The sequence below is a fragment of the Aspergillus niger genome (genome assembly GCF_000002855.4).
Source record: "Aspergillus niger supercontig An08".
NCBI lineage: Eukaryota > Fungi > Ascomycota > Eurotiomycetes > Eurotiales > Aspergillaceae > Aspergillus > Aspergillus niger.
In genome coordinates this window covers 2,478,003-2,494,594 of record NT_166524.1, presented here as the reverse complement: position 1 = coordinate 2,494,594, position 16,592 = coordinate 2,478,003, and the positions used below count along the sequence as shown (strand labels likewise).

The window sequence follows — 16,592 nt, the reverse complement described above, 5'->3', positions numbered from 1 at the left end:
GCTTGCCCACTTTTAAAGTAATTATTACCAGATAATTATACTACTAGTACGTAGTAGATACTATGAGGGTAGACTACTTTGTATCAACATGACGGTGCCTGCTTTGTCCCCACTGAGCCATCAGGCTCTCTAATGCTCATCCCAAAACAAGGAAATTTAATCATTTTGTCGGACCGCTCTTGGTGCTTTGTGGATGGATGATAGCCGCCGCCAGATTCCATCATCCCAGATCTCTTCACACTTGGCAGATATTGCTCCAGCACACCAACTGCATATGACATCTCACGTTTTACGTTTTTTTTTTCTCGTGCTTTCGCAAATTCATTCGATATGTGACCTCAGACTTTCGCAGAATTTCCAGTTAGTCCTTTACCCGGTAACGGTTGGTTTTCCTGGCTGGCTTTGCCACTGGTCCAATCCACGTGACATGGTGGGGTCCAAAGGTATCGTCCACAATCCTTTCGGCGTCTTTTTCGATTCGATGGTTCAACTGCTTGCGGTAGATAGAATACATAGTTGACTTACTCGCTGGAATATTCGGTTACCGGTATCCGACCATACATTTAGTGGGCATAACAACAACCCACATCAGACGCTGTTCAGATAACTACATAAAGTGCCTTAAGTAGGATAGGATGGCAACTGCCCAAGTGTGAAATGTGAACAGAGGACATTGCGGGGAAGTGCCAGAGATAAGTGCGCATCACACAGGATGAGGGGATGGGGGTTGTGGCTCGTAATTTCATCTACCGCGGGACTGCCCTATCAAGTGTTTCAGGCCAGCGTTATCAGCCGGGGCATGTGTGATTTCTAGCCAAACCAATTCCATCACGCTCCTCTCTGCGAGGGAGTATATGACAACTAGTCTGGATGTACTATCTCTTAGGTAGCGATACTAGTATTTGTCCTCTAATCTACCAACCCGCAAATGGTACTGCTTTATGAAAGGGGGATACCCTTTCGATTAAAGCCAAGCAGATCAATTGATGCATCATGTTTATCTTCCCTACACGATGTCTCGGACAATCTTCTGCCCGTTGTTCAGGAGAAACCGCTCAAGAATGCAAACCGACCACTTCATCGCTATAGCATTATTGGTTGTACCGCTTTTCAAAAATGTGGTATCTGCAGCATTGAAGTGACGGGTAATTTTCAGATACCAACCCAACTTCACCCCCTCTCTATATATAGTTCCAAACCTGCCGGAGACGACGTTACGTGAGACGTAAACTTCAAAGACTAAGGAGACATACGAAGTAATCGCACTATTCTCTCCATACATACAGAGCAATTCATGGCCATTGCCCAATTCTGTTGTAAAGAAATGACAGTATCGATGGAGGGACAAACGCACTGGCGACTCCCGTGACCATACCGTGGGTATTCGTTTGTCGTCAACCTGACTTTGGTTCTTCACACGGTGCCTCAACTCCCAGTCTCATCCTTCATTAGCATGATTTGCTGACCGCCATCTTTCATAGTATTACTCCTGAAGGCCCACATGTAGCGCAGTTGCACCATATAGCTACCCAGCATGGTTCGAATTAAGTTCACTGGGCCTCCGTCGACGGTCCAGGTACAGACTCCGCAGAATCTCCGGTCCCTTGCCGCTGACAGCAGACCTATTGCTCGCATCAGGGCACAAGATGTGATCGAAGCTTCCGCCATATTGAAGCTCCAAGAAAGCATGCATTTGAAGCAACTGCAGAGCTTGGAGATGGTCCAGATCATGCTACATGTCTCGGTAAGCGGCTTTTTCTCTTCCATGATACGCATTCATATCTCTAATACCAGAGCATAGTTCGGAACACTTTTCTATCTTCGGTTAGTTGGATGTCGACCTAGATCATTCCCAGATCAGAGCTAGTCTTATACGTGTTGCGCAGGGAGTTTCTACCGCTTCCATGTTTCGACGATCGGGACCTGAGAGAAGCTCAACGAGAGGGCGATCTTTCTTATCGGCAATTCATTGACAAGAAGACACACAGCGAAGTCCTCGCTTGCAAAGAAGATGTACCATTTGGCAGAGGCAAGAAAGGTCAGCCATTGAAGGTCATACTCCGGGGGTCAGATCCCAAAGCGGATATGATACTTGATATTCTGGTCAGTTTCCTTTAACGCTAGTAATGATCCTCGCTATTTACATATTTAGGAAACCGGCATCTTCGATGCACTCAGCAAAAACGTGCTTGAAGCTGTTCAATTGACCATACTCGTCGATAAAGATGCGCCCGAGAATGTACTAGAGTCATACACATTCTCCTTCAGATACACAGGGGTGGACAATGATGTCAACAATCGCCTTGAAAGCTTATCTATCGAGCCAATGGGCTGTGTGGCCGACATGAAAACAGCACAAACAGCCCGGATAGGCCTAGAGACGATCGTAAGGCGTTTGATCACTCTTAGTGCCTTTCTTCCCACTCTGCCAAGTATGTATCTTTGTACAGTCCCTTGTACTGCCGCTCATTTTATTTCCAGACAAGAGAAGCCTAGGGGTTCACCTTTTCTATACGGAGGATTGCCCTCCTGACTATGAACCTCCGGGGTTCAATGGGGCAGAGGATGATACGATCAAATTCCCACTCAACGAGAACTGGAAAAGGGAATCGCAGTCTTGTGGACAAATGAACAGCGGACGACATACGTAGGTGGCTACCCATGTTCTGGTTACCTTAACTGATTGATGGCGTAGTGTTGGGCTTAAAGTCACCTCGCTCAAGTGGATTGGCCCCGAGCCCGAGGGAGCAGAACCGCTACCTCAGATACCTCCTGATCTTGAGTTCAACGACCCCGTGCGAAGAATGAAAGATATAGGGTTTGATGACAAGGAGGGCATCTTGCGCACACTGGGAGGTAGTGGCAGTGCATCTAGGGAAAATTCCTTACGCCAGGACACCGATCTTTGCTTATCGTTTTGCCAGAAAGCTGAGTATGAGAAAGTGTCTACGCAGGATCTTGTGGAAAAGCATCAATTACAAATGATGCTACCTGTAAGTTGAAGGCCCATGAGACTTGAGCATTGAGACGGTTGGCAAAGTGACTGATTTGAATAGTCGCAAGGGACCGAAGGTTTGGATGGTGAACTGGCACCTACACAGCCAATTAAACCTGGCACTACGTTTGAGAACGGCAATTTAACGAAGAGTCGGAGATTTGTCCTCACAGAAAAAAGCAGGTACAGAATCCAGAAATATCTGCATTCACACCACTCCATTGCTACGAGAACAGCCGAGGATCAAAACCGTGTCAGATGCCAATGCGGCTGGGATGGTGAAGAGGAGGCCATGGTAAGTTTACAACTCATAGGTAAATTAAAACTAATCTTGATAGGCTCAATGTGCCTTTTGTCAAACGCGCCAACATTTGTTATGCTACGGATACGAAGATGCCCATGACCCAAGAGTCCCCGACATTCATGCTTGCTATCGATGCTTGCTTACGCCAGACGAACCTCAATTGCTCCATGAGATGAATAGTTTGGTACTTTTGAGGAGAGCAGTGAGGATCATATCAAACGAAGGTTATCCCCATAGAACGTCATTATTCACACAGAAGCTTCGTGGGTACCCCAGAGTTCACATTGCTATATCCTCTAATCGTTTACAGATTGCAACGGGCATACCACTGTCCAAATCACTGATCTGCTGAAGAAGCGCAGACTCCTTCAGCCGACTCCGGGAAGTAAAGTCAGAGGATTTTCACTAAAGGGCTTGCCCAGGTTCATGTTCCCTAGCTCGGGGGACATCCAACTCAGACTACAAGCAGAGATACTTAGCCCCATGATCAAAATTCAGCATCATGTAAGTTCACCTGCAACGGAGGGCAGACCACAATGCTAACCTACTACAGTACGTCCAAGATATTCCGCAGGACTCGCTTCAGCCATCTCAAGTAGTGACAAATGATGAGTTACACTGCATCACAAGATCATTTTCTCAGGAAGATGAACCGGAAGAATCGCTTCTTGATGCCCAAGAAAGTGGAAGGAAGACACCCGAACCAACAGAGAAATCCACTAGCATGGTAGCAGAAACCCGAAGTCGGAAGAGACTGGCGTCATTGGCAAACGAACACAGTCAACCCAATACCCCAAAAGATACCGCTCAAAAAGATGCGTCCCCACCAAAGCTAGGAAGTGATCGAGTCTTGAGGAAAGACAGTAGGAATCAAGCCGAACAGCAAGTCAAATCCGTCAAAAACGTAACCCCTCACTCCAAGCAAACACACAATCGTCGGGTTTCCAGCGAAGGCAGTCTACGCCGCAGCAACCGAAAGAGGCGCAAGATCAGCAATTACTCCAAATTTGTCGATGTTGGCGCGGAGCATTCTGAGAACGACAGTTCCTAGTCGGATACTCACCCCGAGCACGAAGGTTGTCGCTGTCTCTTGAAACAACCGAAGAAAGCCTAAACCTCGCGTACTGAACATTACAGGTCGACCATATAAGTATCAAGGAGGAGAGGTTGGGACAAAAATGGCGTCTTTGGAGGGAACTCCTCTCAAGATAGTGGTTAGAATATCCGTGCACTCGACAATTGAGGTATCCGGTCAGTGCAGTGCACCCGCAACCCCGGTGTTTCAACCCAGCAACTATTGATTCAAGAATGAAGATTATGGGTCCGGTATGGGGGAGAGTGGAGGGAGTCGAGCCAGGGCTCGAGCAGGACCCTGGAATGTATGAAGAGGAAGAAGCTTAGTGTTTCGCAGCTAGCTACCTTAACTACTTACCTGTTATGTATTATGGGAGCATGACCACCCATCACCATACTCGGAGCTATTCGGCCCTTGAGACGGACTGTATTCTAGGTATTCTACATACCATAGTAGCTCACCGAGATAGCGAAAACGGAACACGCACCCTAGATCTACATATTCTCACTGTTTCGTAGCCAAACAACTGGGTAGCTTAAGGAGTGTAGAAGAAAGGGTTGCCCTTCTGCTCAGATAGCTACAGAGTACTAATTATAGCCCTATAATTCAGCGCGCTCTTTCAGCACGTCTCCACGAATAGTAGAAGTTCTACCTTAGAAGCTACCACTACAAATATCATCCGGATCTCGTACATATCAAAACTACCGAACGAGAGCTTCAAAATCTCGCTATCTTTTTGTCTCTTCCCCCTTCCCCTGCCCAAATTAGCGATGACACTCTCTGACACAAAGGGTCCAGGAGTTCTCCATTTGTTTGTGTCGTGCCATGGGAAACATGACCCTGAAAGTCCATGACAGGTTTAAGCTCATGACTAAGTTACAAGGTGAAACAACTCCAAGTCTGGCCCGGCAGTTCCGTGCTTGCCGGACTGCCGAACCCAATTCTCATGACTTGTTCTTACTCTTGGAAATTTCCTTATGACCGGACGTTTCCGTTTACTGCTGCTAATGAGTGATTTAGGATACCGTGGAGAAAGAAGGGGAAGTCTGTCTAGGTGTGATCGTGAAACGCGCGATGCGATAAGCTAAGTTCGCTTCGCACTTCTTCTCCTTATGGGTTGCTATGGTTGTGTAGTGTAGTGTAGAGGCAATTGGGGTTTATGATCGACGGCCATATACCCACTTGCTCACTCACTTACTCCTTATTCACATGATTGTAGCCTAGTTAGTTAGTACACAGTTGCACGCTGCACGTAAGTAGTTATCCGCTCGCGTATCGAGCTCGGCAAAGTGCATGTGCTTAGATAGAGTAGACTAGATAAGGACCAGTGTCTGAATAGATCCGATTCAAATCAAATCTGCTAGGAAAGTAAAAGAGTCTGCTCCGTGGTGCTGAGCCGTCATATTCGGAGCATTGTCGAAAGGGGGATTAGATCGATCGTTAGGGATGCGGGAGTGGCTACAGGCTAACAGGGGAGTTATCCAGAGTTCCAACTAATCCAGGTCCCAAGAGCTTGTAGGGATGGGGCTAACACTAGGCCGGTACCGATAGTTAGAGAAGTGTCAAGTCAGCAATTTCTATTTTCGGGTAGACGAGGTTACAATAACTTAATGCGGGAATGATAGACGTGGGGATCCGGACTCGCTCGGTGCGGCAGTCAAGTCAAGTTCATGTTGAAGTCCCTCAGGGCTGAACCAATCCTTAGTAAGTGCTAGCGTCTGTGAATCCAAGACGTTTGAGACCAAGGTGAGGAAGATGCTTTTTCGGGCTTTGTTTTCTGCAGGTTGTACTATTGGGACGAGCTTCTCTATTTTTGGTTTATGAAGATTGGTTCAGGTGTTTTCTTTTTCTTGTTCGAGGGAGGAAAAGCGAGTAAACATCAAGGTTTGGTTGATCGTCACGGACCCGATAAAAAGGGGCACTAAGATTCGAAACTTCCCAATTCCCCGCAATTGAAGCTCCTTAGCAAGTGGATGAGGAGGAAGTGGTGCTATTGTCGACTATTTGACCCCGATGAAGGTTAACTTGCGAGTATTTGGGGTCTGTGTTGATGTTTGTAACTATGGGTCTGTTTGTAGATTGAATGGAGGAGCAATGGCAGTGCTTGGACCGAAAACTGGGGATGCTCTACCTCATTCCGCCTTGGTAACTAGAGCATCTTCACTACTCTGAGATGGTCTTAGCCTGGAGCTTCGGGTCGCGAAGTATGCACTGAAGGTATTGAAATCGCTAAACACCTAATGGGCTTGCAGAGAAGTCCGCTGATAATGGGCTTTGTGTGTCCAAAATACGAAGACGCTATTATCCCCTCAGCTGCGAGTTATGCAGAATTCTGGCAGCTTAGAAGAGCTTGATATAGAGTCGAATGATCTGAATACTCGGACCTGCAGTAAGCAGTACAAATGTTCACCAACCAGTCTCGCATACGTTTGGAGCCTAGAGCTGTTATTCGCCTTTCTGGAGCACAGTGGCATCTTATGTAGTACCGAGTCGTTAAGGAACCCGCAAGTGATCCGACATTGTGTCTATGCAGATTCAATGATTTGCTGTTCAAGCTTATCAACAGTCCGACCTCCCCGATAATTTCTGCGGAACGGCGTGGAGCAGGCTAGAGCTCTGGATACTAAGGTTTGAGAGTAGACAACTCCCCCGAGTACAGACGAGAGGAGTCGGAGAAAATCACCGCTGCAGCAAAGAGATCTTCGAGTAAGCCGTTTAAACCGACAAAACAACTCTATTGACTGAAGAGTGGTATTGAACCGCGGATCCTTCAATGTACGTAGTAACTGCGTGCTGGAACAGTGGATATAGCTATGGAGGCTATTCGGCAAACAGCAAGACCTCATGGGGGAACATAAGCTTTCCCTTTTCACAGGTAAATATTGTTAGCTTGTATAGTGCTGTTAATCCTTTCAGGTCTGTTTGCGACTCTATACGTTGCGGGGGGTACTTTCCATATCCTCGAGATCGTCTAGGGCGGAGGCTCTAAGCTGAACCGATGTCTCAGTGATCAAAGGAGTCAAACTTGCGACTTTCCCTTAGCACCCATCCAGAGGGGCATATATGGATGCTGCTTGTGATCTGTGCCGCTAGTGGAACTGGAATGAGATAATTAGGTCTATACAGCAGAAGATAACAGTTGATCCATTTAAGACGTATAGGAAGAAATTGAGGATAAAAACGCAAGTCACAAAAAGATTTACGATTTTGTAGGGCTCTCTTGATCGTAGGATCATCGGTAGAGCTTCTCTGATAGATGTCTCACCTGGAGTAATTCAAGTCACGTCACCAGGTGCGCGTCCAAAACCTCAGCGTCCGGACACATCCGGTAAGTTGACGGTCGGGCGGATGGCGGCTTGGCCGATGATCTGCAAAAGCAATGACTTTGACGGACAAGGGGTACTGATGAGCTCCGGACGCTGTTCAATTTCGGTCTTCACCTACTGTAGTTACTTCCATGATGGAGGGGTTAATGAAGCGGCACGTAATAATCTGTGTGAGAGTGTGTTGTGGGTGTAGACCTGGTGTGTAGCTGATCCTAGTTCTGGTTACAGCCAGTGTGTTATGTTCTTCTATAGGGGGCGACCTCCCAACAATGGCAACCATTGCACATCACAGGAGCTGATACAGTTCCCCATGACCAAAGGGTCTAAACACTCAACTATGCTGATGTCAATCAATTTTGTTCCGATGGCCTGGTAGGTTTGAACATCAACCTTCGATAAGGTGTCTTAACGGGGCGCTATTCCAGCAACTTTCCATGGAAACCTAGCAATGGCTTTGTCGATTATTGACGACGATCGAGTAGCACATGCATCCAAGATTTGAGATTATGCGTTGAGGATTGCATTTCCATGGCGGAGACTGATGCCCTGTGCACGACTATTTGCCTCACAGCCATTAGCGGGATTGTCACGGGCGTCAACAGGGCCAGGGGATGGTACGTAGGAATTAGAAATAAACAGACCCAATGACATCCCGTTTACAGCCTGAAGGGTCGACCTCTTGAGAGACCTCTGTTCCTGCTTGGATCAAGTTCACAAAGACTATTGAATCGGCACTTGGGGAACCCCACTACTATGGCGCTTGAGTATAACATTTGGTGAGCGGGATGACGATCAGCAGCAACTGCAACTCCTATTGGAAGACTTCAAGGGACGGCTGAGCGGGCAAAGCGGCGATGGTAGAGTAGTTCTTCACCAGTTCACTCTCCATCGATCGCGAGTGGCAGAACCCGTGGAGAAGCCCGAGCGGCTGCAGCCCCTTAATTTGAAACCATGACTGGTTCCTGACGGAGTGCACGCGTCGGTCCAATCTCCGGTGCGGACGTCAGAGGCATACGACGTGTAAGTAATTCCGAAAACACACAATTGACCTATTACATGACGGAGAAAAGATGGTGGCAATGTCTTATTTGCTTTTTGACATGAATGTATTGTAGGCAGAAGAAAGAATAGACTGCTGGCAAGAATCATGAAGTGGCTGCGCTGGTTTCCTGCCGCATCGCCCGAATTGTTCAAATCGAACCCGGGCGCACGTGTCCAGCCGCGTCTAAACCAGAAAGAGACGAAGGACTGCAGCGACTATTGGCCTCTAGAATATCCCCTGGAATTCAAAGAAGACGGAAAGGAAAGACGGTCGAAGTTTACGAACGAGAGACGGCGCAAGGGGAGACCAGACTAGATTCAGATCTATGATGGTGGGATATCGCGGTTGTTCATCCCTGCTGGCCAACTCATACATACTTCTTAATTATCATCAGGTACGAGAATGCGCTCCCTGCTGGATGATGCATTTTGCTGGGCTCTGACGATTTTCATGCGTATATAGCGAACACTTATTGGGCCACCACCAGAAAAATGGTCTGATTTCGGAACAACTAATTTAGAAAACAGAAAAAAAAAATACAAAATTATGATAATAAAAAATAAACAGCTGCAAGACACGGACATTCCACCCATCCTCCTCGAAATCTTGCCTTGCCTTGAATGGGAATCGCTCGCCTCGGGCCACCAGCAGCCATTGAATCCACCTTCGAACCTCCTCCACTGGATGGGCCACTCAGAAGCTCTCAGGAGCCGCTTTGCGATCTATGGACCCATGGTTGTGTGCCTGTCGATTCTTACTGCTATTGTAGGGTGCTAGGGTGCCACTACCGGCTTGCAATTGTCTGCTGACACGAATCTTAATTCTCTGGGCTAACGTAGGTAGCCTGTCGCCCGTCTCTTGCTCTCTCCTGATGGACCATTCTGCCGGTTCTCGCCCGGCTGGGAGTACTATGACAACCGGGTATCTTCTGGGCCCACGAGAATGGCCTTGTTCCCCGTCGATTTTCTGGTTCCAAGCCATTGGCGAATGAGCCTTCTATGCTCCTCGCGGATCTCTTCAACTCTGAGCTGGCCCATGCTGAGTTTAGACTGTTTCTGGCGTCTTTGACTTTGCCCCTTAAGCCGCGACCCTCCACGCTTCTGAAATTCTTTCCCCCCCCCCCATCCTCAGTCGCTCACATGTAATGAAATCGCGGCCACTTATATATAGTACCTAATAGGTCTCTCGGCTCGCACGGCCGGTTCTTCTCTGATTCTGGTCAATTTCCCTGCAAATTTTGTTTACATCATTCACAACTTAGCTCCTCGGGGACCCTCTTTTTTGTATTCCTGCGAGCTGCTACTATTAGCCAGGTCATATTTCACTCGTTCCGCCGGACCTGCATAGTCCCTCTTTTCCCTTTTCCCTTTTTACTACTCTTCTAGTTCTCTATTTATTTCTCCGTGACTCGCCTGATCCGTCTTTCCAGTCCCTGCTCGGTACATTGACACACTCTTTCAGAAGAACGCCAATTCCTGTGAAATCTCATTCTTTTGACCGCTTCTTCAATCTCGAATTGGTGTGTCTGGTGGCGCCCGGAAACGAGGATCTTTAGTGACCGAAACGGTAAACATACGGGCTTGGGGGTACTCACCGACTTGGGGTGGGGAACAGTGAAAGACACCTCCGGCTTTCTACCAAACCTCCTGAATCCTCCGACCAAAAGACGTCGGGATCAATTGTTTTCTTCAGTTCTTGCTCCCTAAAACCTTCATCCACTTCTTGCTATCTGGTTTATAGCTCGATTTTCGGAGAAGAGACCTTGGGATTGCAGCCCGGAGTGTCGACCTGGGTCACGCCCATACTAAATCTATTGATGCTCTAGCAGTCCATACCTATCCCACCAAGGACTTTCAGCATGCATGCCTCTAAAAGTGGAGTGCGTTCACCCGCAGCCAGCCCGGGAGATTCGAGAAACGAGAACACATCAAAGGCATACAAGATCCTCGGCGCAACAGATGCCTCCGTTCACGAGACTCATCCCAAGCGTGACGACAAAAGACGCTCGAGACGACCAAGCTTCATGAGGGCTCCGGAGATCAAATCGCAGAAGAGTGGTGGTTTTGTTCCCTTCCCGACTGCTGCTCCAGAGACCAATATCCCCCCACAACACCTTCGTGTTCGGGCATCATCACCTCTACTGGGCCATGAATTTCGCCCAGATGATGCTTCTGGACATCCTATGCCAGCATCGACCAAGAAAGTTCATCAATCAGGTTCAGCCTCCGCCCTATTCTCCTACTTCAGTTCACGGGATTCGTCGGCCAATGCAATTTCTGGCATTGGAGTTGCGACATCCGACTTCGGACCTGCAGTTGATAGTAAATCAGAGTCACAACATAGCGCCGAGTCTGGTTCCAGCCTCAGGCAACCGAAAGGCTCCATGAAAGACTCAAAGCGTAAAATGCGCCCACCTAGGATCGATCTCTCTCTACTGTTTCCAAAGCCTAAGGCAACCGCTGAGCCACTGTTGTCGCCGCAGCGCTTGGTGGCCTCTCCCTCTGCTATCTCCATAGTTTCTGAGCATCCGGTCACCAAGACAAAGAACGTCGAGAACCATGCAGCTGTTACTAGACTCACAAAGACGCCACCTCACTTGGTGAAGACCACCGACCAAGCCTACAGTGATCGGGCTCCTGAGACATCATCCTACGAGACTAAAACTTCGAATTGGCTTGATCCGTCCTTGGAGAGGACTGTGCGGGCCAGTGAGATGGACTTGGCTCTGCAGAAACTGCAGCAAGATTCTCGGCGCAATCCTAAGGGTCGCTCTAATCGCTCACATTCGCGATCCCAAGGCCAAGAGAAACGGCGAACCAGTGATTCTCGCGCCCCGGAGGATAACTTGTGGAAGGTTACCTCAAATAGTTCCGGCAGTGAGTGGAGCAAGGAGACCTATTTATCTCCAAAAGCTCGCCCTCGCCAAAGCTCACATCGCGCTTCGAGTCACTCCGACCCTAGGAGACCGAACTTGCATGCGTCTGCTGCATTGGAGAAGTGCTCGGTGCCAAAAAAGAGTAGTCGAACTACACTGAAGACTGCGGACTTGAATAGCTCCAGCGTGCTTTGCCTCTCCTCTTCGGAGGATGAAGATGATGACGAAGACCTCAACAGCGATCGACTAAACAGAGATCGAAATGCTAGGGACAGCGTTGCAACCTACGGCGAATTTGAAGCAGAGATATGTACAGCATCGGCGGCACAAGCGACAAAGGGCACATTACGGAGCATTGATCAGCCAACGTCTGTCACTAGCCGTGGATCGCGCTCATCACAGAGGCTTCAATCTGCTCGACGAGATGTGTCTCAGTCATCAGCGGAGAGGTCATCTTATATGGCCAGCTGCCAATCTCGTCGATCCAGCGAAATACCCACAATCTCTGAGCCAGAATTCTACCATGGAGATCCGATATTCAATCATCAGAGACAGAGCCAGCTCAGAAAGCCCCCCTCCGCCTCCCAGAAGGAGGTGAACAGAAGAAGCCGAGTCATCGCGGTGACGAGACAGGAGGAGCATCTCCTTGAGGCAATGAGACAGAGGAAGGGGAAGATTACGCCCAGCATCTTCCAGGAGAGCCGGTTCAACAGTACCTTGGAGCCTGACCAAAGTTCCATGCTGTCTGTCCCTTCGCGGGATTCGTTTTATGGATCAGACATGTCCTTTTTACGCCTTAGCCCTGCTTTCCCTCCTAAATCGGCCCAAGCCAGTGCGAACCGCAATGAAAGGGAAGGTTCCGTATGTCAAAGCACTTTTTCCGACGAGGAGCAGAGGACCATCAACTCATTCCCTTCTCCACGTGCTAGCTTGGCGTTCTCCGAGGGTCTTTCGTCTCCATCGACCAGCGCTGCTTCTCCCTTAACACCAACGCTCCCCATCCACCGCTTTTCGCCTATACCGTCTCAAAAGCCACCACCTCGTCGGCCTATTCCCGCTGTGCCACAAGACAAGAGGCGGCACTCGCGGCGGCGTACAGATAGCAGCGAGGCAATCGTCCTGGAAGAGTCCGAGGAGCCGAAGCAAAGGGAGGAGCTTCCCATGTGGACATTGCGGTGGAATAACGACAACGGAACTATGACGGCTGTACACTGAACATGATGTTGCTTGTTTTCAAGATGCTCGCACTCATGATACCCACTCATTTTACCATTTCGAACTTTCATGACCTGTTTTACTCAATCTTTACAATACCTACCAGCGCTCGCACGCTCACTCACCCGTTTCCATACCTGTGACTCAACATACGCTCTTTGATTTTCCTTATTCATGTTCTCCTTTTCAAATTGATCAAGCGAGATACGGCCACTTGGCTCTTATTTCTGAGTTTCTAATATTCAAATTTTGGTTATGGTTACTCATGCTGTATGGCAGAAGACCCTTTGTAGATAGATGACCTAGACTTGAGGAGCCTACTATCGGACACTGTCCACATAATTGAATCATCTATGCTGATAACTCCACTATTGGGCTTACACCCGCAATCCATGGTTTCCTGCTGCGTCATACGTGATTAGAAGTCCTGGGACGTTCGCTGGCTCAAACTCATCCAGATAATTTCTCTCGCAGAGTGTATATCGAGGAGAGTTTCAGAAGGTGTAAATAGTAAGGGAAAGGATGGGAAATGGGGTCGAAACAGTGACATGCATTAAGAAGCAAACGGTCACCCAACGGAAGGTGTCAGTCAGATGACATAGCAAGCTATTGCAAGGAGAGTTGCAGTTGCGACGATCTCGCTTTTATTAAGTATCATGGCGGTAAAATGACCACTTCGTATAGTCTCACCTTCTTGCTTTTTTTTTTCCCCTCCAGAAAGTCAGGAGCATCGAACACTGGAACTTAAGTCGGCTTATACGGGTGTTGTCAATCTTTCGATTTCACAATGGCAAGGCCCACCTTGCGGACTTCGAGAGTCGGCTTCTGTAAGTTTAACCTACATGGCCTAGGTTTAAGCATTAGTGAAGAATTGCTGTTGGGCCCCCAAATCTCTCCGGTCCGAGCCGCATGGACTGGGCTGTAATGACCCCGGTGAGAGAAAATTCGATGATGATCCCGCCCGACGACATAATCCCACGTCGAGGCCTCACCGGCCGTGCGTTGCGAGTATAGAGGGGAACTGGAACTCTGGTACACAAACCAAGGTTCTGAGTTCTGCCAAGAAACGTCCGTTCGACTGGGTCTGGCCCTGCCCTCCCTTTGTTGAGTATTGTGTAGCTAGGCCGTCGGCTTTGATTCCCGTCAAAAGACCAAGCCTTGTAACGTGATAAGATTTACTGCAGATCATGCATGCTTACTATTATTGATATCACGGTGATATTAGCTGACTGCAATATCTTGTGTCGCCGATCGGACCTCACCAAATAGTATCATGGCACGTTGATGATGAGCGGAACGTAGCGTAATCTGCAGATTGCGCGCTTTGTTGTGGGTACAAAGGGCAGATATTCCGTCAGCTGGATCTGCGCAGTGCAGTGACGAGGTCGATCGAGGCATGTATGTCTTAACCTGACGTCAGATGCGATCCTCAGGGGGGAAGTTCTGGGCGAAAGTCGAAGCAACTTGCTTTGGATCTGAATTAATGTATGGCTGGGAGGAACCAAAAGTGCCCATCCGAACAAGCAAAGGGACTAGACCGCCACCTGCCCCGTGATCCACACCGCCCAAACAAGCGTCTCAAGAATACCCCGGATCCCTCATATTTTAGTCCATTCGCTCCCTCATTCTTCTGGTTCTCCCCCCGTTTGCGCCTAGTTTTTCGACCTCCATTGAGGCCTTCATTCCTTGAGAGCTCCGTTCTCGAGCTCTCCGATCTCTCATATACTCCGCGACTCTGTCGGTTCCCTTTGTGCTGGTCTAGTTCGCTAGCAAATTCCTTGTCAAGCGTGAAGACGCCCCTCTCCCACCACGACCACGCGCCCAATCTGTATGCGACATCCTCGGTAATCGAGTGCGGAGTTCCTGTCCCTTCGCCGCCCAACAATTCGACTGCTTTTTATAACTCAACCTGCTGTTACCTTTCAAAAAGAAACGACAGTTTCGCTACGGGGAAGACAAGTATCATCAATATGGGGGAGTCCGCCCAGCGCCAGTCCTCGGGACTGGGATCGGTTTGGAAACACCTGTCTTGGGCACTGGTAAGTCACCTATCCTATGCACACATTCGCCACTATGGCAATGCTGCTGCTTGTCTGGTAAAAGCTCTGGAATATGTAAACACTGACATCGTGTTTTTGAAAATAGTTGACCGTGCAGTGTACGTCCTTTGTCTTGGTGAGTCGCTCCCGTCGGCTTCGATCATAGCGTACCTGGTTGCTTATATCTTGTCCTCCCATAGCTATTGCATTATTCCAGGATTATGTCGCCCGCTGGCGGCAAGCGCTACCTTACGTCAACCACCGTTTTCTTCAATGAGGTCGTCAAGCTCGCCATCTCCCTGACCATGGCGCTCTACGAGGTTTCGAAGACAGCCCCTCCTTCAGTACCTGCGACTTCTCTTTTCTTCTCCCTCACAACTGCCATATTTTCCGGTGATAGCTGGAAGCTTGCTATTCCTGCCTGTCTCTATACGCTTGCGAATTCGCTGCAGTACATCGCTCTGTCGAACCTGCCGCCAGCCACTTTCCAAGCATCATACCAATTGAAACTGATCGTTGTGGCCATAGCCAGCTTGGTATTGCTCAAGAGACCTGTCTCGCTCCGGAAGTTGGGACTCATGGTCCTTCTCTTGGCGGGCGTTGCTTTGGTGCAGATGCCCACTGGAAACCCTGACGATATGACCCTCCAAGATGAGACCGCGCGTCTTGCATTCCCGCGGTCTCTGGAAGAGTGGAAAGCCTCCAAGCTAGGACGTGAGAGTCTACATAAGCGTTCTGCGACATATGAGGGGATTGAGGAGGATATGATGACCGCCAACCCTCGACTAAATGCTACCGTTGGCCTCTTGGCCACAGTTGGCGCCTGCCTCGCTTCCGGCGTTGCAAGCGTCTACTTCGAGAAAGTGCTGAAGGACAGTGCGAAGTCGACTTCGCTCTGGATTCGCAACGTGCAGTTGTCCGTCTACTCGATATTCCCGGCGCTTTTCATTGGGGTTGTTTTCTTGGATGGCGAGAAGGTTGCTGCCAATGGCTTTTTCGAGGGCTACAACTGGATTGTTTGGTCTACTGTTGTCGTACAGGCTATTGGTGGCATTGCCACGTCCTTCTACATTGGTTATGCATTCCGAGATGGCAAGAACATGGCCATGGCTGCGAGTATTGTACTCACCACGGTGGCTAGCGTTTGGCTATTTGAGTTTGAACTCACTGCCAATGTATGTGACCCGTATTCCTCCCGTTGTGAGTAGGTGCTAATCTTCACAGTATCTCCTGGGGTCGTTCGCAGTATTGGTGGTTACTTGCCTTTGCGAGGATGCAAATTCTGCATCTGCCCAGGCCAAGCGTCAGACCTTCCGTCCACCCCCAATCCGCGTAGATCGCTATGAGAAGGAAAGCAAGAGTGGGGATGCTTCACCAGCCTCCCCATCGCCTAACGAGATCTCCATAAAGCTTCCTGGTACGCCCTTTCTCTCTACTGATGGGCTTTCGACGTCCAGGCCTACATCTCCGGGCCACGTACGCGCTGGCCGCACCCCAAGCGGTGGATATTTCGAAAAGCACTCACGAGACAACTGAACTACAATTTGCGGATATTATATTCGCATCTTTCGCGTAGGAATAACCTTCGCGTTGCTGTATCATGTTTTTCTGGGAAGTAAATAAGGATGGATAGAAGCGATGATGCCACTTTTGCTTTCGTCATATAGGTTCCACTTTCTTGTACTTTATTCACATCATTCCTTTCGTTGTTGATTCTTTCG

The 16,592-nt window shown here is 48.8% G+C and overlaps 5 protein-coding genes across 5 annotated transcripts; 4 read left to right on the top strand and 1 right to left on the bottom strand.

Annotated features, from left to right (window-relative positions):
- Positions 1 to 1,534: 1,534 nt before the first annotated feature.
- An08g10440 (uncharacterized protein) lies at positions 1,535 to 4,350 on the top strand (the record flags this gene model as incomplete). The annotated part of the gene is made up of 10 exons (XM_059749370.1): positions 1,535 to 1,744; positions 1,802 to 1,824; positions 1,887 to 2,103; positions 2,153 to 2,432; positions 2,482 to 2,647; positions 2,696 to 2,993; positions 3,057 to 3,290; positions 3,334 to 3,562; positions 3,610 to 3,803; positions 3,853 to 4,350. 10 exons carry the CDS (start codon positions 1,535 to 1,537, stop codon positions 4,348 to 4,350), a joined length of 2,349 nt encoding a protein of 782 aa, XP_059604159.1.
- Positions 4,351 to 6,044: 1,694 nt separating this feature from the next.
- An08g10430 (hypothetical protein) lies at positions 6,045 to 7,999 on the top strand (the record flags this gene model as incomplete). Its single annotated transcript, XM_059749369.1, has 8 exons — positions 6,045 to 6,082; positions 6,158 to 6,258; positions 6,353 to 6,519; positions 6,558 to 6,693; positions 7,003 to 7,080; positions 7,158 to 7,249; positions 7,588 to 7,858; positions 7,953 to 7,999. The coding sequence occupies 8 exons, from the start codon at positions 6,045 to 6,047 to the stop codon at positions 7,997 to 7,999; spliced, it is 930 nt and encodes a 309-aa protein (XP_059604158.1).
- Positions 8,000 to 8,204: 205 nt separating this feature from the next.
- Positions 8,205 to 9,397, bottom strand: An08g10420 (hypothetical protein; the record flags this gene model as incomplete). Its single annotated transcript, XM_059749368.1, has 4 exons — positions 8,205 to 8,396; positions 8,524 to 8,637; positions 8,912 to 8,979; positions 9,325 to 9,397. The coding sequence occupies 4 exons, from the start codon at positions 9,395 to 9,397 to the stop codon at positions 8,205 to 8,207; spliced, it is 447 nt and encodes a 148-aa protein (XP_059604157.1).
- Positions 9,398 to 10,600: 1,203 nt separating this feature from the next.
- Positions 10,601 to 12,832, top strand: An08g10410 (uncharacterized protein; the record flags this gene model as incomplete). Its single annotated transcript, XM_001393108.1, has 1 exon — positions 10,601 to 12,832. The coding sequence occupies one exon, from the start codon at positions 10,601 to 10,603 to the stop codon at positions 12,830 to 12,832; it is 2,232 nt and encodes a 743-aa protein (XP_001393145.1).
- Positions 12,833 to 14,802: 1,970 nt separating this feature from the next.
- On the top strand, positions 14,803 to 16,407 carry An08g10400 (uncharacterized protein; the record flags this gene model as incomplete). Its single annotated transcript, XM_059749367.1, has 5 exons — positions 14,803 to 14,871; positions 14,978 to 15,007; positions 15,072 to 15,534; positions 15,688 to 16,046; positions 16,096 to 16,407. 5 exons carry the CDS (start codon positions 14,803 to 14,805, stop codon positions 16,405 to 16,407), a joined length of 1,233 nt encoding a protein of 410 aa, XP_059604156.1.
- Positions 16,408 to 16,592: the final 185 nt, after the last annotated feature.